This window comes from Jaculus jaculus, chromosome 5 (genome assembly GCF_020740685.1).
Source record: "Jaculus jaculus isolate mJacJac1 chromosome 5, mJacJac1.mat.Y.cur, whole genome shotgun sequence".
In the NCBI taxonomy this organism is placed as follows: Eukaryota; Metazoa; Chordata; class Mammalia; order Rodentia; family Dipodidae; genus Jaculus; species Jaculus jaculus.
The window spans coordinates 12,362,764-12,388,836 of record NC_059106.1 but is presented as its reverse complement, the minus strand read 5'-3'; the positions used below and the strand labels follow the sequence as shown (position 1 = coordinate 12,388,836).

General features: G+C 42.3%; 1 protein-coding gene across 7 annotated transcripts in view; it reads left to right on the top strand.

Annotated features, from left to right (window-relative positions):
* The window catches only part of Arid4b (AT-rich interaction domain 4B), a 147,042-nt gene that overhangs the window by 35,397 nt on the left and 85,572 nt on the right, over positions 1–26,073 (top strand). For all 7 annotated transcript variants that reach the window (XM_045149565.1, XM_045149564.1, XM_045149563.1 and 4 more), the window contains exons 3-6: positions 1,691–1,801; positions 7,699–7,764; positions 11,182–11,272; positions 20,021–20,100. In XM_045149565.1, coding sequence (XP_045005500.1) covers positions 1,691–1,801; positions 7,699–7,764; positions 11,182–11,272; positions 20,021–20,100 — 348 coding nt within the window. The remainder of the gene's footprint in view (positions 1–1,690; positions 1,802–7,698; positions 7,765–11,181; positions 11,273–20,020; positions 20,101–26,073) is intronic.

Below are 26,073 nucleotides of genomic sequence, written 5' to 3'. Positions count from 1 at the left end.
TTTGCTCTCTAACCTTGTATTAGACTAATCATGCAATGATTGATGGTCTTATGTCTTGCTAACATTACATAGGCAAATTTGACCATGTCCATTAGAGATTTGATTTGGGTTTCTGTAGAAAATCACATTTGTATTTTGATTAGCACTTAATAGTACTTACACAGTTTCATTTTTATTTTTTAAGTTAATTTTTTTATTGATAGTTTCCATATTTGTAGCCAAGAACGTATGGTAATTCCCTCCCTCCCCCCAACTTTCCCCTTTGAAACTCCACTCTCCATCATGCTTCTTAGCCTTCTCAGTCTCTCTTTTGTTTGGTTGTTATCATCTTTCCTCCTATTATGATGATCTTGTGTTGGTAGTGTCAGGTGTTGCGAGGTCATGGACATCCAGGCCATTTTGTGTCTGGAGGAGCATGTTGTAAGGAGTCCTACCTGTTTTTTGGCACACTTTGACTTTTAGAGGATTATATATGTCTCAAAGTATTGCAAAAATTTTGATCATATATGTAATCATGTCTATATAGGATTGTTAATGTGTTTAAGATTCAAATCTCAGGCTGGAGAGGTGGCTTAGTGGTTAAGTGCTTACCTGAGAAGCGTAAGGTCCCTGGTTCGAGGCTCAATTCTCCAAAACCCACATTAGTCAGATGCACAAGGAGTTCATTTGCAGCGGCTGGAAGCCCTGGCGTGCCCATTCTCTCTCTCTCTCTCTCTCTCTCTCTCTCTGTGTGTCTCCCCCTCCCTCCGTATCTCTCCCTGTCACTTTCAAATAAATAAATAAAAATAAACAACAAAGATTCAAACAGTTGGTTTGGAGAGATGGCTTAGAGGTTAAGGTGCTTGTCTGCCAAACCTAAGGACCCATGTTTGAGTCTCCAGATCCCACATAAGCCAGACACACAAAGGTGAGGCAAGTGCAAGGTCACCCATGCCCAATAGGTGGTACAAGTGTCTGGAATTCAGTTTCAGTGGCTGAGGCCCTGGTGCACCAATTCTTTTTCTCTGTCTAACATAAAATAAAATTTAAAAAAAAAACACACCAGATTCAAACCTCTATATAAAAGGAAAATTTAGGAACAGAAAAGTAACTTGCCTAAGATGATGCGAAAGAATAGAGGCAAGCGGGGGACAGAGACTCGTTTGTGCATGCTCAGGAGGAGTGCAAGCTCCCGGCCAGCCAGGGCTCTGTGAAAAGATTCTTCCTTAGAGACAAAAAAAGGAGTAAGAAGAGCAGCAGAACAAGAAGATGCTTACTACTTTTCCTGTATAGAACCTAGTAGATTATCAGATGCTCTGCCAAACACACAAACCACTACATGTGTTCAGTCAGAAGACTGCGTTTTACATGATACACATTTACATTTAAATGTTCTTTCTGATAAACATTTACTATTTTAAAATCATTCCTCTATTAGAACTTTTCTTTTTTTTTTTTTTTTGGCTTTTTGAAGTAGGGTCTCACTCTAGCCCAGGTTGAACTAGAATTCACTATGTAGTCTCAGGGTGGCCTCGAACTCATGGCAGTCTTCCTACCTCTGCCCCCCAAGCGCTGGGATGAAAGGCATGTGCCACCATGCCTGGCTCTATTACACCTTTTTATAGCTGTAACAGGATCACATCTACTCTGAGGCCTAAACATGGGAAAGAATTAAGCACTTTAAATTCAGTTGTATTTTTTGCATTTTTAGGCCCTTGATGAGCCTCCCTATTTGACAGTGGGCACTGATGTCAGCGCCAAATACAGAGGAGCCTTTTGTGAAGCCAAGATCAAGACAGCAAAAAGACTTGTCAAAGTCAAGGTACTGTACAGTTTGGTTTTTATAAACTACCAAATATTTCATATTTAAAACTGGTTTGTTGAATTTATGTGAAATTTGTTTTTGTGATAAATGGGTTTTTAAGAGTGACATTGTAAAAATACTCCCAACAGCCAGGCGTGGTGGCGCATGCCTTTAATCTCAGTACTTGGGAGTCAGAGGTAGGAGGATCACCATGAGTTTGAAGCCACTTTGAGATGACATAGTGAGTTCCAGGTCAGCCTGAGCTAGAGTGAGACCCTGTTTCGAAAAAAAAAACAAAACAAATGCTCCCAAACAAAGTATTATTTGTGATTTTAAGGTGTTCTAGTTAGATGAAATTTGATTATCACAGTTGGAATTTTGAATACCACTTAATTGTAGGCTTGGTTCTGTTGGGTTGTTTGTATTTTAGTGGTTGGAAATGTTTAGAAATTATTTAGTTTGATTTTTAAAAAATATTTTATATTATTATTTAGTTTTGAAATAGAATGGGCTTACCAAACCAACTCCAGACGCATGCGTCCCCTTCTGGGACATGTGCGACATTGCGTACTTTGCATCACTGCGTCAGGCTACAGGTCAGGGACCTGGAGATTCAGACATGTGTTCTTAGGCTGCACAGGCAAGTGCCTTAATTGCTAGGCCATCTCTCTAGCCCATGATTTTTTAAAAAAAAGTATTTTATTTTTATTTATTTATTTGGCGCGGGGGGGGGGGGGGGGGAGAGAATGAATGTGGGTGTGCCAGGGCATCCAGCCACTGCAAATGAACTCCAGATGCATGTGTCCACTTGTGCATCTGGCTAACATGGGTTCTGGTGAATAGAACCTGGCTTCTTTGGCTTTGCAGGTAACGCCTTAACCGCTAAGCCATCCCTCCAGCTCTTTTTTTTTTTTTTTTTTAACAGTTGTTGAATACTCTACAAAAGGGCTGTAGGCAGAGCCATCACCATGTATTACATGCCTGATTTCTTAATTTTATATAAAATGAGGCTCATAGAGGACTCCTTCTTTTTCTTTTTTTTTTTTTAATTTTATTTATTTATTTATTTGAGAGCGACAGACAGAGAGAAAGACAGATAGAGGGAGAGAGAGAGAATGGGCGCGCCAGGGCTTCCAGCCTCTGCAAACGAACTCCAGACGCGTGCGCCCCCTTGTGCATCTGGCTAACATGGGACCTGGGGAACTGAGCCTCAAACCGGGGTCCTTAGGCTTCACAGGCAAGCGCTTAACCGCTAAGCCATCTCTCCAGCCCGAGGACTCCTCCTTAAGGCTGTTGTAGCGAGACAGCCCATAAATTTTCAGGGGCGTACACTTGTTTTGTGAGTGATGGAACCGAGGGCCTTGTGAATACTCATCCAATAGTATTACTGAGCCACATCCTCACCCTATCCTCTCTTTTCTTCCTTCTCCCCCCATTCCTTTTTTTAAGAAAATATTTATAAACTATTTTTATTTATTTGCATGCAGAGATAGACACAGAGAGAAACAGACAGAATGGGCACGCCAGGGCCTTTAGCCACTACAGATGGACTCCAGATGCATGCGCCACTTTGTGCACCTGGCTTTACATGCATAGTCAGTGGGGAATTGAACTCTAGCCATTCAATTTTGCAGGCAAACACCTTAACCACTGAGCCACTTCCCGTTTCCCTTTTCTTTCTGTATTTATTTGAGAAAGAGAGAGAGAGAGAGAGAGAGTGAATGGGCGTGCCAGGGCTTCTAGCCACTGTAAACGAACTCCAGTTGCGTAAGCCTCCTTGTGCATCTGGCTAACGTGGGTCCTGGGAAACTGAGCCTTGAACTGAGGTCTTTAGGCTTCTTCACAGGCAAGCGCGTCACTACTAAGCCATCTATCCAGCCCCTCCCTCTTGTTTTTAAAAAATATTTTTAAGATATTTTTATTTGCGAGCAGGGAGGGAGGGAGGGAAGGAATAAGAAATGAATCCCACTCCATTTTGTTGTTTGAGGTGGGGCCTTGCTTTAACCTGAGGCTGGCCTGGGACTCACTGTCTAGCCCCAGGCTGGCCTCAAACTCATGGCGAACAAGTGCTGGGATTAAATGCGTGCACCACCATGTCCCCCCCCCCCTTTTTTTGAGGTAGGGTCTCACTCTAGCTCAGGCTGACTATGTAGTCTCAGGGTGGCCTTGAACTCACTGTGATCTGCCTGCCAAGTGCTGGGATTAAAGGCACGCACCACCATGCCTGGCACCCATTCCCTTTTTTTTTTCTTTACCCATTCCCTTTTTTAAAAATATTTTATTTATTTATTTGAGAGGGAGAAAGAGAGAGAGAGAGAGAGAGAGAGAGGGAGGGAGGGAGAGAGGGAGAGAGAAAGAGTAAGAATGGGCGCACCAGGACCTCTAGCTTCCGCAAATAAACTCCAGATACATGGGCCCCTTTGTGCATCTGGCTTACATAGATCTGGAAAATATAACCGGGATCCATTGGCTTTGCAGGCATAATGCCTTAACTGCTGAGCCATCTCTCCAGCCTCCACTCCATTTTTTGATACACAGTCTATGTAGTCCAGACTGATGTTGAATTTATGGTAGTCCTCTTTGCACTAGAGCATCAGCTACTGCACTTGAACTCCAGATGCTTGTGCTATCTAGTGGGCACGTGCGACCTTTGTGCGCCTGGCTTACGTGGAATCTGGAAACAGATTGAACATGGGTCTTTACACTTCGCAGGCAAGAGCCTTTTAACATTTAGGCCATCTCTCCAGCCCTTTTTGGTTTTTCATGGTAGCGTTTTACTCTAGCTGAGGGTGGTCTTGAACTCACAGCAACTCTTCTACTTCTGCCTCATAAGTGTTAGAATTAAAGGCACATATGTGCCACCACACCTGGCTCCTTTTAACATTTTTTTAAAATATTTTTTTTATTCATGTGAATATCTATCTGAAGTACTTCAGTTTAGTCTCAGTTAATAGATAAAAAGAAATATGATTGCTTTCATTTAAAGATACTTTCCTGGGGTTGGCGAGATGGCTTAACAGTTAAGGTGCTTGCCTGAGAACCTAAGAACCCAGGCTCAACTTCCCAGAACCAATGTAAGCCAGATGCACAAGGTGACACATGTGTAGAAGGTGGTGCATGCATCTGGAGTTTGGTGTAGTGGCTAAGGCCCTGGCATGCCAGTTCTTTCTCACTCTCTCATAAATAAAAAAATAAATACTTTCCTGAGCCTGGTAAGGTGCACTGTCATTCCCAATTATTCAAGAGGCTGAGGCAAGTGATCATTTCAGATCAGGATTTTGAGATTAGCTTCGGCAGCTCAGCAAGACTGCATGTCACAAACCAACAGTAAGGGGCTGGAGTTGCAGCGCAGTGGTGGGTGTACTTAACCTCTCACGAGCAAGGCCCTGGGTCTGAGCACGGTACCACATAGTATGAATATGTGAATGGGTGAAGGAAGAAAGAAAGGAAGGGAGGAGGAAGGACAAGGGAAGGTAGAATCTTATTTATTTTTTTGTTTGTTTATTTGACAGATTAAGAGGGATTGGGGGGGGGGGGAGAGAGAATGGGCGCGCCAGGGCCTCCAGCCACTGCGAACAAACTCCAGATGCATGCGCCCACCTGTGCATCTGGCTAACCTGGGTTCTGGGGAATTGAACCTGGGTCCTTTGGCTTTGCAGACAAATGCTTTAACCGCTAAGCCATCTCTCCAGCCCTGCTTTCTTTTTTATGTGAGAGAGAATTGGTGTGCTAGAGCCCCTAGCCACTATAATTGAACTACAGATGCATGTGCCAACTTGTGCTCATGTGCCATCCCTGCAGCCTCCCCAAAATGTAAAGAGAGAATGAATGGGCATACCATGGCCTACTGCCACTGTAAATGAACTCTGGATGCATGCACAAAGTGGCGCGCACATGTTTGGCATTTGCTTGCAGTGGCACTATTTCATGACACACCCATTCTCATTCTCTCTGCCTCCGTCCCCCCCCCCCCTTCTCTGTCTGTCTCTCTCTCTCTCTCTTTGCTTGCATATTTCAAGAGCATTCTGTGCTTATTCACCTGGGTTTTTAAGCATGGATGTGTTAAACAAAGGTTCCTGGGCAATTCTAATTTCTTTTTCTTTTTTTTAATTTATTTATTTGAGAGCGACAGACACAGAGAGAAAGACAGATAGAGGGAGAGAGAGAATGGGCACACCAGGGCTTCCAGCCTCTGCAAACAAACTCCAGACGCGTGCGCCCCCTTGTGCATCTGGCTAACGTGGGACCAGGGGAACCGAGCCTCGAACCGGGGTCCTTAGGCTTCACAGGCAAGCGCTTAACCACTAAGCCATTTCTCCAGCCCAGCAATTCTAATTTCTACTCCTGGCAAGGAAGCATTGTGGTAAAGCCTTCATATCAAGTATAAGCTTGGAAGATGTTAATTTTGGCCTGCCCTCACATACAATTCCACAGGCTGGGTGCTCACACTTTTCTGTCTTCTGGTGAATATTGTTCCTGCAGTGCTCTTACATTGACATTCCTGTTCTGATGTCACTTCTTTTTTTTTTTTTTTTTTTTTGTTTTTGTTTTTGTTTTTCGAGGTAGGGTCTCACTCTGGCTCAGGCTGACCTGGAATTTACTATGTAATCTCAGGGTGGCCTCGAACTCTTGGCGATCCTCCTACCTCTGCCTCCCGAGTGCTGGGATTAAAGGCGTGTGCCACCACGCCCGGCTTCTGATGTCACTTCTGTTCATTGAGCACCCAGGTTTTTACCACCTCTTTTCTAGAGATGAAACAGAAGCCATTAATCAATGTTGTTACTTTATTAGGACTACTGCTAGGACCTGTGATACCATCCTGTGAATTGAGCAAAGCCCTCCCTGTCACTAGAGACCCTCCACTGCCAGCTAGCAAGAGTGCTGTGAACAAGAGGGCTACCACTGCAGGACATGGGCCTTGGCCTGAAAGGCATAGGTTGGAGTTTGGCCAGAGCATACACTCCTACTCTTAGCCAACAGTGAATGAACTAAGAGTGACTTGGACAGAGCTCTTAGTGCCACACTCTTCCCCCTCTATTGGTAGCACAGAGTAACTTGTAACTTCCATAACATGGGTCCTTAGAAATTGAACTTGGGTCCTTTGGCTTTGTAGGCAGTTGCCTTAACCACCAAGTCCTCTCTCCAGCTGCTCTTTTTAATTTATTTTTAAAATTTATTTATTTGTAAGCAGGGAGGGAGGGAGGCAGGAGGAAGGGGAGAAGAGCAGAGAGACAGAGAGAGAATGGTCATACCATGGCCTGTAGCCACTGCAAATGAACTCCAGACATATATGCCCATTGTGCATCTGGCTTACTTGGGTCCTGGGGAATTGAACCTGGGTCCTTTGGCTTTGCAGGCAAATGCTTTAACCGCTAAGCCATCTCTCCAGCCCTGCTTTCTTTTTTATGTGAGAGAGAATTGGTGTGCTAGAGCCTCTAGCCACTAAAATTGAACTACAGATGCATGTGCCAACTTGTGCTCATGTGCGACCTTGTGTGCTTGTATCACCTTGTGCATCTGGCTTATGTGGGACCTAGAGAGTTGAACATGGTTCCTTAGGCTTTGCAGGAAAGCACCTTAACCACCCCAGGAACTTATTTGGTAAAGCCTGACAGACACTAGGTTCAGTTCCCCAGTACCCACGTAAAGCCAGATGCACAATGTGGTGCGTGTGTTAGGAGTTCGTTTGCGATGGCCTGAAACCCTGGCGTGCCTGTACTCATTTACTCACTCTGTTTCTTTCACTCTGGTCTCTCAAATAAACAAATAAAGTATTAAATTAATCTTAGGCTTTGGGTTTCTGGTTTATACTAGGCAGCTGTTTGGTACTTAAAAATGAGTAATGTATGAGTGAGCTTATGTTGCTTTGTTTATTTTTAAAATTTTTGGTGACTAATTAAATTTATAATTTCCAGGTGACTTTTAGACATGATTCTTCAACAGTGGAAGTTCAGGATGATCATATAAAGGGCCCACTAAAGGTAATTTATTCATTTTTCTCATTTTATATTTCCTTCTAAGTCACTAGCTATTATTGTTAATAGACACATAATAGATAACTTTTCCTAAGACTAATAGGAAAAATGGATTAGATGATTTATGATAGCATAATAAAGCTTGTGTTTAGAAATAAAATGCCCTTGAAAGAAGCATTAATTACTTTCACTTAGGCATCTAGACCCATTTGTTACTGAAAGGCTAGGTTTTCCAGGATTAAGAGGTGGTGAGTCAGCCTGTACTATGGTAAGACCCTACCTCTTAAAACCAAACTTGAAAAGGGGTCGGGCATCGGAGAGGTAGCTCAGTTGGTAAAGGTGCTTGCTTGAAAGCCTGATGGTGTGGGTTTCATTTTCCAGTACCCATGTAAACCCAGATGCACAAAGTGGTACATGCACCTAGAGTTCTTTTGCAAGGTCAAGAGTCCATGACACATTCATTCTCATTCTCTATCTCTTTCCTACTTGCAAATGAATGAAATTTATAAATAAATAAACACACACATAAAAACGTAAGATGAGGTCAACTAGGAGTGAATGGTGTAAGGACTGAAACAATCTGAACAGGATAGTAAAATTTAAAACATACACTCTTAATTCTTCAGAGCCAGCTATATTGGCAAATGGTCTTTGAAGAATGATCATTAGGTAGGTGATTTCTAGTTTCCTCATTTATTAGTGAAATACACAATCCTGTTCCTTTTCTGCTGGGGCACAGGCTGCTGAGAACATGTGGGAAGTCATTTGTCCTCTTTGGCCCTTTTAAATGTCTGAAAATGATTGTTGTCTGGCCTTAAAGAATGGTAAGAAATACTAAGCATGGAACAAACATGAGTATAGATGTAAGAAAAATTTTGTACTGAGTTAGCTTTGGTGTATATCTAGCAGTTTCTGCAGTAGAATTTTAAGGTTCTTCATTGAACTCCCAGGGCATTAGGACTTGTATACATGGTTGGTACAGGCTAAAGTTTGGTGCCTTATCTTTTTTTTTTATTAATTAATTAATTAATTTATTTGAGAGCGACAGACACGGAGAGAAAGACAGATAGACGGAGAGAGAGAGAGTGGGCGCGCCAGGGCTTCCAGCCTCTGCAAACGAACTCCAGACGCGTGCACCCTCTGTGCATCTGGCTAACGTGGGACCTGGGGAACCAAGCCTCGAACCGGGGTCCTTAGGCTTCACAGGCAAGCGCTTAACCGCTAAGCCATCTCTCCAGCCCTGGTGCCTTATTTTTATCTCTTGACTTGGGAAGATTATTTCCCCTTATTTTTGTATAGATGTCATCTTTAATCTTGTTTATGTGTTTGTGACTGGTAAGGACAAAAGGACAAAAAAAAAGGTCAGCATTTTTTTAGTACTTAGTATAAGCTACCCCTGGACCTAGTCTCATTGCATGTACTGCTTCATTTAGACTTTACAGAAGAGGAAACTGAGAGAAAGAAGTTGTTTGACCCCACTCTCACAGTCATCAATGTCAGTAATGAAATTCTGACAGGTTCATGACCTGTCCTTGAAGCATTGCGCCCTCTAGAGACTGACTGCATATGGCCCTGCCTTGTGTGTTGCTGTTCACTGTCTACCCTTCCATGACCTTCTCTATGGTATAGGATGGGAAGGGCAACTGCTTCATACATTTATGTCTTCTTGCCCCTTTGACAGTCTCAGCCTCCTTTATAGTGGCATAGATGGCTTATTTGCTTATTTGGGTTTTCTTATTAAAGTTTTCTTTGTAAGCCAGGCGTGGTGGTGCACACCTTTAATCACAGCACCCAGGAGGCTGATTTAGGAGCCCAGAGTAAGAGTTCTAGGTCAGCCTGTGGGGAGTGAGACCCTGCCTCAAAAAAACAAAAACAAAAAACAAAACAAAAGACTGGCATGGTGGCACATGCTTTTAATCCCAGCACTTGGAAGGCAGAGGCAGGAGGATCGCTGTGAGTTTGAGGCCACCTTGAGACTACATAGTGAATTCCAGGGCAGCCTGAGCTATAGTGAGACCCTACCTCAAACAAAAAAACAAAAAAAGAGGGGGCCCTTGAGATGGCTAAGTGGTTAAGGCTCTTAAATAAGGCACATAATGATCCAAGTTTGATTTTCCAGTACCCATGTAAAACCAGGTGTGCGAGATGATACACGCATCTGGAATTTGTTTGCATTGGTAGAGGCTGTCGCACACCCGTGTTGATTCGTTCATGCCATTCATTCATTCCTTCCCACTGTCTCTCAAATAAATAAAATTAATAAAACAACAAAAAGTTTTATCTCTGTATGTGATTAGTCTCGCTCTTGCCCAGGCTGACCCGGAACTTGAACTCACGGTGATCCTCCTACCTCTCTGTCTCTTACCATGCTGAGCTTTCATCATCATCATCATCATCATCATCATCATCATTATTTGTTTTTCTGTCATGATTTTTGGCATATACAAATGAAATGTTCTTTTGACTCAGGGTTTCTGAAGAATTTTGTCTGTAGATTTTTATTGTATTATTCCTTTCTTGACTTCGTACTCTTCCCCTATAAACCATATCAGTTGGTAGGTGGTATTTGCATACATGTTTATCTTATTATATTGCATACATATTTTATGTTATACAAATTACTGATGTAATTGTGTTCTAATCTCCATTCATTTTCAATACTGAGTTTACAGTAAAAGAACAGGTGGACCATTTGACTTATCAGTAAAGAAATTAATAGTGTTTATTGATTCTTTTAATGGTTCTTTTAATTCTCCTGAATTCCTTTCCCCTTTTCATCATTTCATGGGGCTAAGTCTCTTCTGTGAACAAGTTTGTCATTATTGTAAAGACCATATCAGTGTAAATGCAAATGTCTGTCATTGGTACAGCATTACAAACCTCATTTCCCTATCCTTGCCTAACCACCTAGAAAGAAGTGTGGAAATCGAAGGCAGAGGGGTCATCCTTATAGGTGGGTTCTTAAAAGAAGAGTGAGCTCATGGGTCACTGAGAGTTTTCAGACCCTTTTACAGATTTACAGAGATGAACTTGTTTTTACAGTAATAGGTTTTTTGCCTTCATTAGTGTGTTGACGTTAAGTCAGGGTTTGGGGCTGTTGAGAAGGTTTAGAGGTTAAGGCCTGCGAAGCCTAAGGACCCAGATCACACTCTCCAGATCCTGTGTAAGCTAGATGCACAAGGTGGCACAGGTGAACAAGGGCACACATGCACACAAAGTGGCATATGTGTCTGGAGTTAGATTATAGTGGCTGGAGGCCCTAGCGTGCCAGTTCTTACCCCCTCCCCTCTAAAGGCATGTGCCATCATGTCCCGCAAAAACAAAGAAAGAAAAAAAAGTCAGGGTTTGGTTTGTAGGTATCTTTTATGCCCTTTGGTTGATTTATGCTTAAAATGGGGTTTCTAACATTTAAACATATTTTAGGTGGGAGCCGTTGTGGAAGTGAAGAATCTTGATGGCACATATCAGGAAGCTGTTATCAACAAACTGACAGATGCGAGTTGGTATACTGTAGGTAAGACAATCCATTTTTCTCTTAAAAATGTATTTTCAAGCTGAGCTGGTAGCTCACTCCTATAATCACAATATTTGGAAGGCTGAGGTAAGAAGATTACCATGAGTTTGAGGTTAGGCTGGGCTACAGTGAGACCCTGCCACAATACCCTCCTGCCCACAAAAATGTACCTTTGGTTACCCAAAACTTAAAGTATTAAAGATAAAGCCAAATTCCCGTAATTCATTTCTTCTGTAATGTCACAGTTGCTGTTACTGTTACTGGTCGTCTTTCCATAATTAACATTACTTGAAGCTGGGCGTGGTGGTGCATGCCTTTAATCCCAGCACTTAGGAGGCAGAGGTAGGAGGATTGCTGTGAGTGTGAGGCCACCCTGAGACTACATAGTGAATTCCAGGTCAGCCTGGGCTAAAATGAGACCCTACCTCAAAAAAAACAAGCTACTTGACATATGTACTTTTATAACATTACTTGAAATTATTTAGTATATGGAGTATATAAGTGAATATCTAGCAATTTTCACTTCAGTGTACATCTTAAGATGTACCTTAACCATCTGTCAAGTTATTGTGTTTGTGTGTGTTTGTACACTTGTATGCCATTATGCATGAGTAGATGTCAGAGGACAACTTGGAGGTAGCTATGTTGCACCTTCTCTGAGATAAGGTTTCTTTTTTTTTTTTTAAATTTATTTATTTATTTATTCAAGAGTGACAGACACAGAGAGAAAGACAGATAGAGGGAGAGAGAGAGAATGGGCACGCCAGGGCTTCCAGCCTCTGCAAATGAACTGCAGACGTGTGCGCCCCCTTGTGCATCTGGCTAACGTGGGACCTGGGAAACCGAGCCTCGAACCGGGGTCCTTAGCCTTCATAGGCAAGTGCTTAACCGCTAAGCCATCTCTCCAGCCCTGAGATAAGGTTTCTTGCTGCTGCTGCTGGACTACACATGAAATATCAGGTTAGCTGGCCCTTCAGGCTCTACCTCCCATAAGTCATAGGCACATTAGGATCACAGATGCATGTGCCACTTTGCATCCAGCTTTATATGGCTGCTGGACATTTGAAGCCTGGCCCTTAGGCTTTGCAAGCAAGTACTTAAAGTAGCTGTACTATAGTTCAATGTAAAAAATAAAAGTATTTATTTGAGAGAGAGGACGGTAGAGAGAATGGCCATGCCAGGGCATTAAGCCACTGCAAATGAACTCTAGGTGTGTGCACTACGCTGTCCATATGGCTTATGTAGGTACTGACAAATCGGACCTGGCTCCTTAGGCTTCTCAGGCAAGCACCTTAGCTGCTAAGCTATCTCTCCAGCCCTAGTTCTTTTTTTTTTTTTTTTTTTTTTTTTTGTTACATAGGACTTGTTAGTCTTGCTGTTAGGATAATGGAGTAAATGTTTTTTGTGTGGCTATTATATCCTGGTATGGCAAGCATATGCACAGAGAAGTGTACAGGGTTGAAGGAACATGTACTTTTGAAATGTTAGTGGTAGAAAGTGCCTCCTAGACAGTTGGTGATTATACCTGATCTCCCATTTGTTTTTACTTGATGTTTTTTTAAATTTATTAAGTTAGATGCAAAATAGTTTTTGTTTTATAAAATAAATTATTACTTTATTTTATTTATTAATTTATTTGAGAGATAGGGAGATATAGAGACAGAAGAAAAGACAAATAGAATGAGCATGCCAGGTCCTCCAAGCACTGCAAATGAACTTCAGATGCAGGCACCACATTTTGCATCTGGCTTAGGCAGGTACTGGCGAGTTGAACCTGAATCTTTAGACTTCACGTGCAAATGTCTTAACCACTAAACCATCTCTCCAAGCCTCCCTTTCAAATCCCCCACCATTTTTGAGGTAGGGTTTCAAGGTAGGTTTTCACTCTAGCCCAGGCCGACCTGGAATTCACTGTGTGGTCTCATGCTGGCCTCAAACTCACAGCAATCCTCTTAACCTCAGCCCCCTGAGTCTTGGGATTAAAGGCATGCACCCTCCATGCCTGTCTCTACTTTTAATTTTAGTGGGTTTTTTGTTTGTTTTCTGAGACAAGATCCTACTCCAGCCCAGGCTCCCCTGGAATTTGCTCCATCTTCCAAATTGCTCTTGAGCTCATGGCAGTCCTCCATAATGCTAGATTCGTAGGTGTGAACGAACATACCTAACTTTTTATTTAAAATTTTATTTTCTTTGTTTTTTTTTTGAGGTAGGGTCTCACTGTAGCCCAGGCTGACCTGGAATTTATTTTGTAGTCTCAGGGTGGCCTTGAGGTGATCCTCCTCCCTCTGCTTCCTGAGTGCTGAGATTAAAGGCTTGTGCCACCACACCGGGCTTAAAATTTTTTAAAAAATTTTAATTTATTTGAGAAAGAGGGAGAGGTGCAGACAGAGAAAGGGCGAGAATGGTGTACCAGGGCTTCTAGCCAGTGCAAACAAACTCCAGACACATGCTGCATCTGGCTTATGTGGGTACTGGGGAATTGAACCTGGGTCCTTAGGCTTTGTAGGCATGTGCTTTAACTGCTAAGCCATCTATCTCTCCAGACCTGCCTAGCTTTTTATTAAGCTAGGGTCCCATTCTAGCCTGGGCTGTGTTGTACTGAAACTAACTCTGTAGTCCCAGGCTGGCCTTGAACTCATAGGGTTCCTTCTACCTCTGCCTCCTTAGTGCTTGGATTTTAAGGCATGTGCCACCATGCCTAGCATCCCAGTTTAATTTTTTAAAATTTATTTTATTTTTATTTATTTGAGAGAGAGAGAGAATGGGCACGCCAGGGCCTCTAGCCACTGCAAACGAACTCCAGACACATGCACCACCTTGTGCATCTGGCTTACATGGGTCATGAGGAATCAAACCTAGGTCCTTCGGCTTTGCAGGAATATGCCTTAACCACTAAACCATCCCTCTAGCCCCTTAAATATATTTATGATTTTTTTTATTGACAACTTCCATAATTGTACTCAATAACCCATGGTAATTCCCTCCCTCCCCCCACTTTTCCCTTTGAAACTCCATTCTCCATCCTATCCCCTCCCCCTCTCAATCAGTCTCTCTTTTATTTTGATGTCAGGATCTTTTCCTCCTATTATGATGGTCTTATGTAGGTAGTGTCAGGCACTGTGAGGTCATGGACATCCAGGCAACATTGTGTCTAGAGGAGCACATTATAAGGGGTCCTACCCTTCCTTTGGCTCTTACATTCTTTCCCCCAGGTCTTCCACAATGGACCCTGAGCCTTGGAAGGGGTGATAGAGAAATTGAAGTGCTGAGCACTTCTGTCACTTCTTTCCAGCACCATGGTGCCTTCTGAGTCATCCAAGGTCACTGCCTTCTGAAAAGAGAAGGTTTTCTAACCAAAAGTGAGAGTAGCATTAATATATGGGTATGAACATTAAAAGTGCTTCCCAGGCAGTTCGGTGAGCATAGTATATACATTTAGCCAGACACCAGCAGATGTTACACCCCCCTAGGGCTCATGACTATCCCTTTTGTAAGTTTTCAGTATCAGGGATGTATTCCGTCCCATGGAGAGGGCCTCCAGTCAAATTAGTGAGAGGTTGGCTTGCTCCATAATAGACATGCCAATATTTTATTTTGCAACCCAGTTTTTTTTTTAATTTAAATTTTTATTTATTTGCAAGCAGAGAGAGGAGAGAGGGAGAGGGAGAGACTGGACAAGCCAGGGCCTTCAATCACTGCAAAATGAGCCACTTCGTGCATCTGGGTTTACATGGATACTGGGGCCTCGAACTTGGGTCGTTAGGCTTTGCAGGCAAGTGGCTTAACTGCTGAGCCCTATCTCCAGTCCCACAAAACCTCTTGATGTTCTTAAATTAATCCAAACAGTTGAAGAATATATTATCCTCATTCTGAGGCCAGCACTACTCTACCATCAGAGCCAGACCGCTAAGAAACAAGGCTCGGGGGGAGCTCAGTGGTAGAATGCGCACATAATGTGTTCAAGGCCCTGGGTGTGATCCCTAACACATGAGGAGGAAAGAAGGAAAACAATACAGAAGACTACAGACTAATATCAACCAGTGTTAATGGATCATTGAAAGCCTAATGACTCAGATTTGACTCCTCAGTACCCACATAAAGCCAGATGCACAGAATGCTACATGCTTCTGGAGTTCATTTGTAGTACCTGGACACCGTGGGGCGCTCATTCATATTCTCTCTCTCTCTCTCTCTGCTTATAAATAAATAAAAATATATTTGCTGGGCATAGTGGTACATACCTTTAATCCCAACACTTGGGAGACAGAGGTAGGAGGGTCACCGTGAGCTCGAGGCCACCCTGACACTATAGTGAATTTCAGGTCAGCCTGGGCTAGAGCTAGACCCTACCTCCCAAAACCTAAATAATTAATTTTTTTTTTTTTTAAATTCTAGGGCTGGAGGAATGTGCAACCCAGTTTTTTAATGTTAATTTTACTATAATCATTTTTGTATGGTCATCATTTCTTTTGTAGTTCTAGTTTTGAGACTTTTTTGTGTTCTGTTATTTTTTTAAAAATATTTTATATATTTGCAAGCGGGGTGGTGGTGGGGAAGAGATTGCGTGCACCAGGGCTTCTAGCTACAGCAGGCCAACTCCAGGTACATGTGCCACTTTGTGCATCTGTCTTTACCTGGGTACTGGGTAATTGACCTGTTGAGCTTTGTGGGCAACTGTCTTAACCACTGAAACCATTTCTTTTCCTCTGTTGGTATTGTGAGCCACAGGATCCCATGTAGCCCAGGCTACCCTTGATTTATGTAGCCAAGGTTGGCCTTAAATTTCCTGTTACTATTTTATTTACTTTGTTTTTCAAGGTAGGGTCTCATTCTAGCCCAGGCTGACCTGGAATTCACTATGAAGTCTCATGGTGGCCTCAAATTCATGGCGATCCTCCTACATGCTGGGATTAAAAAGGCATGCCACCACCATGCCTGCGTTGTTTTGACACTTTTTTTTTTGTTTTACTTTTCGAGGTAGGGTCTCACTCTAGCCCAGGCTGACTTGGAACTCACTATGTAGTCTCAGGGTGGCCTCGAACTCACGGCAATCCACCTACCTCTGCCTCCTGAGTGCTGGGATTAAAGGCGGGCGCGACCACCCCTGGTTTGTTTGACACATTTTTTTTGTTTGTTTGTTTTGTTTTTTGAGGTAGGGTCTCACTGTAGCCCATACTGACCTGGAATTCACTAAGGAGTCTCAGGGTGTCCTTGAACTCACTGCGATCCTCCTACCTCTGCCTCCCGAGTACTGGGATTAAAGGCATGCGCCATCACGCTCAGGTTTTTGACACATTTATTGAAAGTTATTTTTATTTATTAGAGAGAGATAATTAGATAGATAGATAAATGGACATGCCAGGGCCTCTAGCCACTGCAAACGAACTCCATACCCATGTCCCATCATGTGAATCTGGCTTACATGGGACCTGGAGAATCAAACCTTGAATCTTAGGCTTCACAGGCATACACTTTACATGCTAAGCCATCTCACCAGCCCTTGTTTGATACGTTTTTTTAGTTTGCTTTCAGGTTTTTAACATTTTTTTCCTGAGGTGGAGCCAGTCACTCTGGTATTATTTGTTACGTGAGGATAATTCTTTTTTAAAAAATTTTATTTATTTATTTATTTATTTGAGAGCGACAGACACAGGGAGAAAGACAGATAGAGGGAGAGAGAGAGAATGGGCGCGCCAGGGCTTCCAGCCTCTGCAAACGAACTCCAGACGCGTGCGCCCCCTTGTGCATCTAGCTAACGTGGGACCTGGAGAACCGAGCCTCGAACCGGGGTCCTTAGGCTTCACAGGCAAGCGCTTAACCGCTAAGCCATGTCTCCAGCCCGAGGATAATTCTTAATTTTAATATCCTCAAGGACCTCAAAGATGAGAGTGAAAGCCTAGTGTAGTGTCCTTGATAATGGCAGGATTGGCAGGATTGGATAGATCCTTAAGTAAATAGTATGGATGAGCTTTTTTTTTGCATTGAAATGATATTAGGGAAAAATATTGTGAAGAGAAGAAATTGTTTGACTTTGAGACAAGGAAATATTGACAGCATGTGCTATAAGTCTGTCGACAATTCCACATAGTAAGTTTTATGGAAATTAGAAATAGTCATATAATCACATACATATTGCACTTTTATCATTGCATGTCTCAGTTTATAGCATTGAACAAAAGTACTCAGGGTCATGTCATGTAAAGTTTTATAATGTGTAAGAACCTAATAGTAGTTGTTAGGCAAAACGTGTGAAATAGCTAAAATTGCGATCTTCTAACTTCATTTGAATTTCACTCATGGTTTCTAAGGAATTTAGTATATCTCCAAATTCTACACGTCACAAAAATATACATATACTCTTCTTGGGCTTATTTGAAACTTTTTTTTTTTTTGGCTTATTTAACCTTTTCTTTTAAAGATTACAAAACTTGTGTGAAAGGAATACAAGTGGTAATATTCAAAGCTTATTTGTGGTTATACCTTAAACAGTTTAGATTACATACTAATAGTATGATTTGCAAACTTCCTAGATTAGACCCTTTTTTTTTGAATTTGAGATGAAGAATGGGCACACCAGGGCCTCCAGGCACTGCAAATGGACTCCAGACGCATGTACCACATTATGCATCTGGCTAAAGTGGGATCTGGAGAATTGAACCTGGGTCCTTAGGCTTCGCAGGCATGTGCCTTAACCGCTAAGCCATCTCTCCAGCCCTAGATTAGACTTTTAAGTAAAACAATTTTTTAACTTCTTGAAAAAAATTTATTTTTATTTATTTATTTGACAGAGGGAGGGAAGGAGGGATGGGGGGGGTATAAATGGGCACACCAGGGCCTCCAGCCACTGCAAATAAACTCCAGATGCATGCGACCCCTTGTTCATCTGGCTAATATGGGTCCTGGGGAATCGAACCTGGGTCCTTTTTGGCTTTGCAGGCAAATGCCATAAACCATTAAGCCATCCCTCCAGCCCAAATTTTTAAGTTTTAATTTATTTATTTTGGGAGATAGAGGTACAGAGAGAGAGAGAATGGGTGCGCCCGGGCCTCCAGCCCTGCAAACAAACTCCAATGCGCCACCTTATGCATCTGGCTTACGTGCATCCTGGGAAATTGAACCTGGGTTCTTTGGCTTTGCAGGCAGGCACCTTAACCCTAAGCCATCTTTCCAGCCCAAGTAAAACAATTTTAAGTATTCAGTGATATTTGATCCTTTACAAGTATTTCATAATTATGGTGGCAGTGCCAAGCATTTGATGTGATTTAACTATCAATAAAAGGTACAATGCATAAGACCTAAAAATACACTTTTGTTTTTAATCTACAAACTTACTGGCTTTTGTTTGCTTGCTAAGTTTTTTGTTACATTTAATTTTTCCCCAACTTTATCTGTTTTACTTTTTGGTCATGCTGGGAGTTGAACTCAACGCATTTTCAAATTCTCTACCACTGAGCTATACCGCACCCCTTCAGCACTGTTGAAGTACTGTTGAAAAACTATGAAGTATAAGGTCTCAGCATGACGATTTCACATACTGTGCAAATTGTTACAAGTGATATAATCAGTTTAGTTAATGCTTCTGTTACTTTTAGTAAACAGTGTAGTACATTGCATCAGTGGTTTTTCAACAGAGAGTGAATCTGCCACCCCAGGGATCATTGGCAATGCCTGGAGACATGCTCATGTTGTAACCCCTGGTAAGGAAGTGCAGCTGGCCTGCTGCTCAGTAACATGCTGTGCACTGGGTGGGTGAGCATGCTTTTCTCACTGCAGGTGGTTGCTGTAGCATACATGCAGTGCTGAGGTTGATGAATTCTAGTGGAAGCCCATGCATTTTTAAAGGGGTAGACTGAATGTAAAATTTGTAAGCTTTCTGTGTTTTATGTAAGTATATCCATATTTTTCAATAGGAAAATTGGCTTTTTTTATTTAGTATTTTTTGAAGGGCTAAATGGTTTCCTTTTGTTTTCATTCTTCTAGTAACATTGTTTGTTTATTTATTTATTTACTTATTTGAGAGAGTATGAGTGCCCCGAAACCTCCTGCCACTGCAAACAAACTCCAGACAGACGCATGAACACCCTTGTGCATCTCTCTGGCTTTATTTACATGGGTTCTGGGCCATTAAGCTTTGCAGGCAAGCAGCTTTAACCACTGAACCATCTCCCTAGCCCCTTATTTTGTATGTCTTACTTAGTTCTAGGAATTTATTTTATTTTATTTATTTATTTTTTGAGGTGGGGTTTCACTCTAGCCTGGTGGACCTGGAATTAACTAAGTAGTCCCAGGGTTGCCTTAAACTCATGCAGATTCTCCTACCTCTGCCTCCCAAGTGCTAGGTTTAAAGGCATGTGCCACCACACCAGGCTCAATAATTTTTTTTCCCCCTGAGGTAGGGTCTCCATCTAGCACAGACTACCTGGAATTCACTATATAATCTCTGCTGGGCCTTGAACTCAAGGTGATCCTCCTACCTCTGCCTCCCTAGTGCTGGGACTAAAGGCGTGCCCCACCAAGCAGGGCTCATCAACAATTTTTTTTTATTATTATTTCTAATACATTTCACCAAAATTGGAGAAGCTATTTTCATAGCTGTAATTGAAGTTACTCATAGAAAAAAAAAGTGAACTTTATTTCGGGTGTACTTTTAAACAATAGGCCTATTTGTACCTAGAAAATGTAATGATAGTTTATATCCTGTGTGAATCTGGAAAGTTCCTCAGCAGCTTCCATTTTTACTTCACACAGTTTTTGATGATGGAGATGAGAAGACCCTGAGGAGATCTTCGCTGTGCCTGAAAGGAGAGAGGCATTTTGCCGAGAGTGAAGTAAGTAAGCAGGCAGTAAGTGCATGTGTCTTAATGTTCTGTGGACGGAGAAAATGTTTCCTTTCTCAGCTCTGGCAACTTGTTAATCAGGAAAATTCCTTTAATAATTTCATTATAATGTGACCTTTTAACTGTTTACAAGCCCTGTATTTGAGCACTGGGTTTTGTAGTATATATTGTTGAAAGTATTTCAGTATTTTTGCACAAAGAAAGTAGTAGGCTTGTTTAGATCTTTGGGTCACTATTTTTTTTTCCTTACGTTTCTGTGGTATAGAGTATGTATGTACCTCAGACTGGCCTGAATTCCTGATTCCCCTGCTTCCATCTCCTTAATGTTGGTACTACAGGTGTATACCTCTGTGCCTGCCTTTTCAGTCCTCTCTCATATTTGCAAGTTGTTATTAAAAAGTGTCTGATTTATTAGTCCTAAATGTGTGAGAGCTGAGACGTGGCACTGCATGTGGATATGGTCATTGCCTTGTGCTTTGGCAACCTTTTTCAAAGTAGCCCCTTCATTTATCTTTATTCTAGGTCATCTAGTCCTTGTCTCTGGAGTTCACTTTTTGTTTCTGTTGTCTGCCCTCCTCACTGGAATGCATTGCTTAGGGGGAGGGGGGGAAGAGCTGGCTGTTTGTCTTCCTGGCCACATTGCTCATTGTTCTGGAACAGGGTCCTGCACAGAGTAGGACCAGAATAAATGCTAGATGCATGAGTGAAGGGCTTGTATCTGCCAGGGGCTTTGCCAAGTGATTATGTCCATTAGTACATTCACTACAGTATGTTTACTGTGATTGTCACTCTCAGTTTACTGGTAAGAAAACTGATGGCCAGAGCTAGGCACACTAGACTTGATAACACCATAGGTAGAATGCAGCTTCAGCATTTTAAAAAGGCCACATTGTTATGCAGGGTCTTTGTTGTCCTGTCTATGGACAGTGTGTCTGAACTGTCATTCCTATTTAGCAGAGTCCATGGGAGGTACCAGTATTATCTGTGAACACTTTAGACTGTTGGCTTGTTTACCTTTGCCTCCCTCAGTGATTGAATTGAAATTTAAAGTTTAGGACAGAACCGCACATTGTGATTCTACCACTTCCCTGCGTGTCTGTCTTCCAGTCTACTTGGTATTTGCAGACTGATTTGTCCTGTCCCTGGTTTCTGCTGATCCTCTCCATTTGTTGGAATCTTTTCAAGGCTACTAGAGGCTGTCCTTCTCTGAACTACCTCCTCATTTTTTTTTTCCAGGTAGCATCTCACTCTGGTCCAGGCTGACCTGGAATTAGCTCTGTAGTCTCAGGGTGGCCTTGAGCTCACAGCGATCATCCTACCTCTGCTTCCCTAGTGCTGGGATTAAAGGCATGCGCCACCAAGCCTGGCTTCAATTTTTTTTTTCCCCTTCAAGGTAGGGTCTTGCTCTAGCCCAGGCCTACTTGGAATTCACTATGTAGTCTCAGAGTGGCCTTGAACTCACAGACATACTCTTATCTCGCCTCCTGAGTGCTGGGATTAAAGGCATGCGCACCCACACCCAGATTTTCTTTAAATTTGATGGCTCCTCCCTCCCTCCCTTCCTTTCTTTCTTTTCTTGTTTGTTTTTTCTTTTCGAAGTTTGTTTTGGGTTTCACTCTAGCCCAGGCTGATCTGGAATTCACTCTATTCTCAGAGTGGCCCTGAACTCACAGCAATCCTCCTACCTCTGCCTCCCGAGTGCTGGGATTAAAGGCGTGCACCACCACACCCAGGCTGCCTTCTTCTGGTTTTCAAGATAAGAATTGGTCTCCTTTTTTCTATCAGTGTTTTCTATACAAATTTCCCCCCCTCCCCCTTTTTTGGAGGCAGGGTTTCACTGTAGCCCAGGCTGAACTGGAACTCACACTATAGACCCAGGCTAGCCTTGAACTCAGGGCTACTCCTTCTCAGCCTCCAAAGTGTAGGGACTAAAGACATGCACCATCACTCTAGACCCTTTTTTTCCTTTTTGCGGGGGGTTGGGGATAGGATCTCTATAGCTTTGAACACTTTACATAGCTGAAGGTGGTCTTGAACTTAATCCTCCTGCCTCAGTGTTAGGATTATAGGCACCATATCAGGCACTGGAAGCTTCTGTTTTTGTTTTTGTTTTTTTTTTTCCCCCTGAGGTAGGTTCTCACTCTAGCTCAGGCTGACCTGGAATTCACTATGGAGTCTCAGGGTGGCCCCGAACTCACAGCGATCCTCCTACCTCTGCCTCCTGAGTTCTGGGATTAAAGGTGTGCGCCACCATGCCCGGCTCGGAAGCTTCTGTTTTATTTGAGCCAGAAAGAGGCAGAGGGAGACTGAGAGGGCATGCTAGGGCCTCTAGCCACTGCAAACAAACTCCAGATGCATGTGCCACCTTGTGCATCTGGCTTACGTGGGTTTTGGGGAATTGAACCTGGGTCCTTAGGCAAGTGCCTTTCCTGTTAACTCATCTGTCCAGCCTATTTTCAAATAATTTATTTATTTATTTATTTATGTGTTTATTTATTTATTGGGGGCAGAGAGAGAATGGGGAATTTTTAAGCATAGGAAATCGGGCAGCTTTGGAACAAGTATCTAAGATAATACTTTTGTCACATCAGGAGAATGTTTAAATTGGAAGGTTGGTAAGACAGATATATGCTGCAGTAGTAGGACCAGGTTAGGATGAGGTGCCTTTATGGAAGGAAAGCATTTTTCACTGTGTCAGTGAAGGGGCATGCCAGGTAGCCAGGAAGTTAGGATTACTGCATATGAGTCCCTTCTCCTATGCCAAATGCTGTGTTAAAGTGAACCCTGTAGACATAGAGTTCATGCTTGGGTAACTTGCCTCCTACTAAAGGAGAAAATGAATTAAAATTAAAAGTTTGACTACATCAAGTCCTGTAAAGCCATGGTTTGGGTAGGAGTGTACACAAAAAGGAATTTAACCACGGACATGGTGCACGCCTTTAATCCCAGCACTCAGGAGGCAGAAGTAGGAGGATCGCCATGAGTTTGAGGCCACCCTGAGACTACTGAGTGAATTCCAGGTCAGCTTGAGATAGAGTGAGACTACCTTGAAAACCTTTCCCTTTATTGGATATTCTTGCAGTGCTAGGAATCAGACCCTAGGGCCTTGTGCACAAGGGAACCCTGAGCTACAGCCGCCAATCTGCCTCATTTGATTTTTGTTATTTTTTTGAGGTAGGGTATCACTCTAGTGCAGGCTGCCCTTGAACACATAGCAATCTGATCCTCCTGTGTCAGCCTCCCAAGTGATAAGATTAAAGGCATTGCACCACCATGCCTGGCTTTCATTTGATTTGGGAAAGAGGCAGGCAGATAGAGAATGGGTATGCCAGGACCTATAGCCACTGTGAACAAACTTCAGATGCATGAGCCCCCTTGTGCATCTGGCTTAAGTGGGTTCTGGGGAATCGAGCCTCGAACTGGAGACCTTAGGCTTCACAGGCAAGTGTATAACCACTAAGCCATCTCTCCAGCCCTCCTGCTTTCTTGAACATTGTTTGAGACAGACTCTTCTGACTCTGTGACTTACTTGGGGAACACCTTGATTTTGCGTAAGAAAATTACTTTTAGTGATTCCAAAACAACCCTTCATAATTACTTGCATCTTCTTTAAAGAATATTTTATCTATTTACTTACTTATTTACTTGAGTGGGTGAGAGAGAGAATGGGCGCAACAGGGACTCTAGGCACTGCAAACGAACTTCAGATGCATGTGCTACCTTGTACATCTGGCTTCCGTGGGTCCTGGGGAATTGAACCTTACCTTTGTGGGCAAGCACCTTAATCCATCTTTTAATCCATCTTAAGCCATCTTTCCAGCCCTATGCTCTTACTTTGCAATGAGTGAAATGACTACTAGAGTCTCTAAATAGAAATCATTATAAGCCAAAAAAAAAAAAAAAATCTCCTTTTCAAGAAACTAGCTTTAGTTTTTATGGGGGCAGAACATTGACTCCATCTGTGAGTTTAGATAGTGAATCCAGATGAATTAATGTATTTTTTTATTTATCTAATGTTGTGTTTTGAGGATTTTACCCTTGGTAAGCATAATTAGGATTTTTTGAGGTAGGGTCTCACTCTAGTCCTCTAGTTGAGGTTGACCTGGAATTCACTATGTAGTTTCAGGGTGGCCCTGAATTCATGGCAGTCCTCCTTCTTCTGCCTCCCTAAGTGCTGGGATTAAAGGCATGTGCCACCATGCCTGGCTATAATTAGGATTTAATTTATTTCCTTCTAAAAATTTATTTGGCATATACTGTATTTTGGGCTTATTTTGCCTCCCAGTTTTTGGAATATCTAAAGTAATTTATTGATTACTGTCCTAAAATAGAAGAATGCTGGGGTTAAAGGTGTGTTACAGCACACCTGGCAAAATTATTTCAAATTCTAAAAGATAAGCATACATGCGTATGGTTTTGCTATGTAGCCCAGGCTGTTCTGAAACTCTAGATCTTTCCCTTTTTTTTTCTACCTTCTCAAGCATTCTTTCACATAACCATCTCATTGTCCCCAGTGTGGTCACAGGTATTCCTTGACCCACCATATACTTGGCTATTCTTTTAGAGTTTCAAATGTTCCTTTTTTAAAAAAAAATTTTTATTAGCATTTTCCATGATTATAAAAAAAAAATCACATGGTAAACCCCCCCCCCCACTCCCTTTTCATTTCCTTTCCCTTTCTCTTTTGTTTCTTTTCCCTTTTGGTTTTCTTGATCGAGAGTCTCCCTCTATCCCAGGCCGACCTGGAATTCACTGTGTAGTTTCAGGCTAGTCTCGAGTTCATAGTGACCCTCCTCCCTCTTCCTCCCTAGTGCCAGGGTTAAAGGCACGTGCCAGCACGCCCGGGCAGTGTTCCTATTTCTAATGACTATACTGGCATGGAAAGCTGGGAGCTGGCTCTTTAGCTACCATCCCCCTGTACTAAAATTTTTAAGGGGCTGGAGGGATGGCTTAGTGATTAAAAGCATTTGCCTGCTAGGCCAAAGGACCCAGGTTCGATTTCCCAGGACCCATGTTAGCCAGATGCTCAAGGGGGTCCCGTGTATCTGGAGTTTGTTTGCAATGGCTGGAGGCCCTGACATGCCCATTTTCTCTGTCAAATAAATTTAAAATAAATAAATAAAAATTTAAGTACTATCTTTATGGATTTATTTTTAAAATATTTTATTTATTAATTTGGAGGGGGAAGAGGGAGGGAGGAAGGGAGAAGCAGAGAGAGAGAAAGAGAACGGTTGCACCAGAGCCTCTAGCTACTGCAAATGAACTCCAGATGCATGTGCCCCATTGTGTATCTGGCTTACGTGGGTCCTGGGGAAATAAACCTGGGTCCTTTAGCTTTGCAGCAAAGCACCTTATCCTCTAAGCCATCTGTCCAGCCCAGCTTTATTAATTTATAATGGGCATACCATGCAATTTGTCCATTTTGATGACATTTGATGAGTTTTTAGTATATTCATAGAATTAGCCTCTAACCACTAGAGTCAGTTTTAGAAGTCATTCATCATCCAATCTCTGTTAGCTGTCAGTCACTTCCAGTTGCCCATTCTAGGTTGTCCTAGAAACCACTCATTCATGCATTTCTTGCCTTTGAGGTATAACCTGTTTTGGACACACTTTTTTTTTTTTAATATTTATTGATTTATTTGAGTGGGGAGAAGAGGCAGATAGAGAAAATGTGTGGGCCACAGTCTCCAGCCACTGCAAATGAACTCCAGATGCATGCTCCACCTTGTGCATCTGGGTTCATGGCCTGGAACAGGTCAACACCCATGTGGCGATGTTGTAGTCGATTAAAACTACTACTCCATGTTTTAAGTAAATATAATGCAATTTAATCATAATTCTCTCTACCTTCTTCTGTCCTCTAAGAAATTAAATGCTTAATTTCATTTGATTTGGGTTAGGTTCTATATAAACTAAATTACTTTATTATTTTAAGGTTGGGGACTCACTCTAACCCAGGTA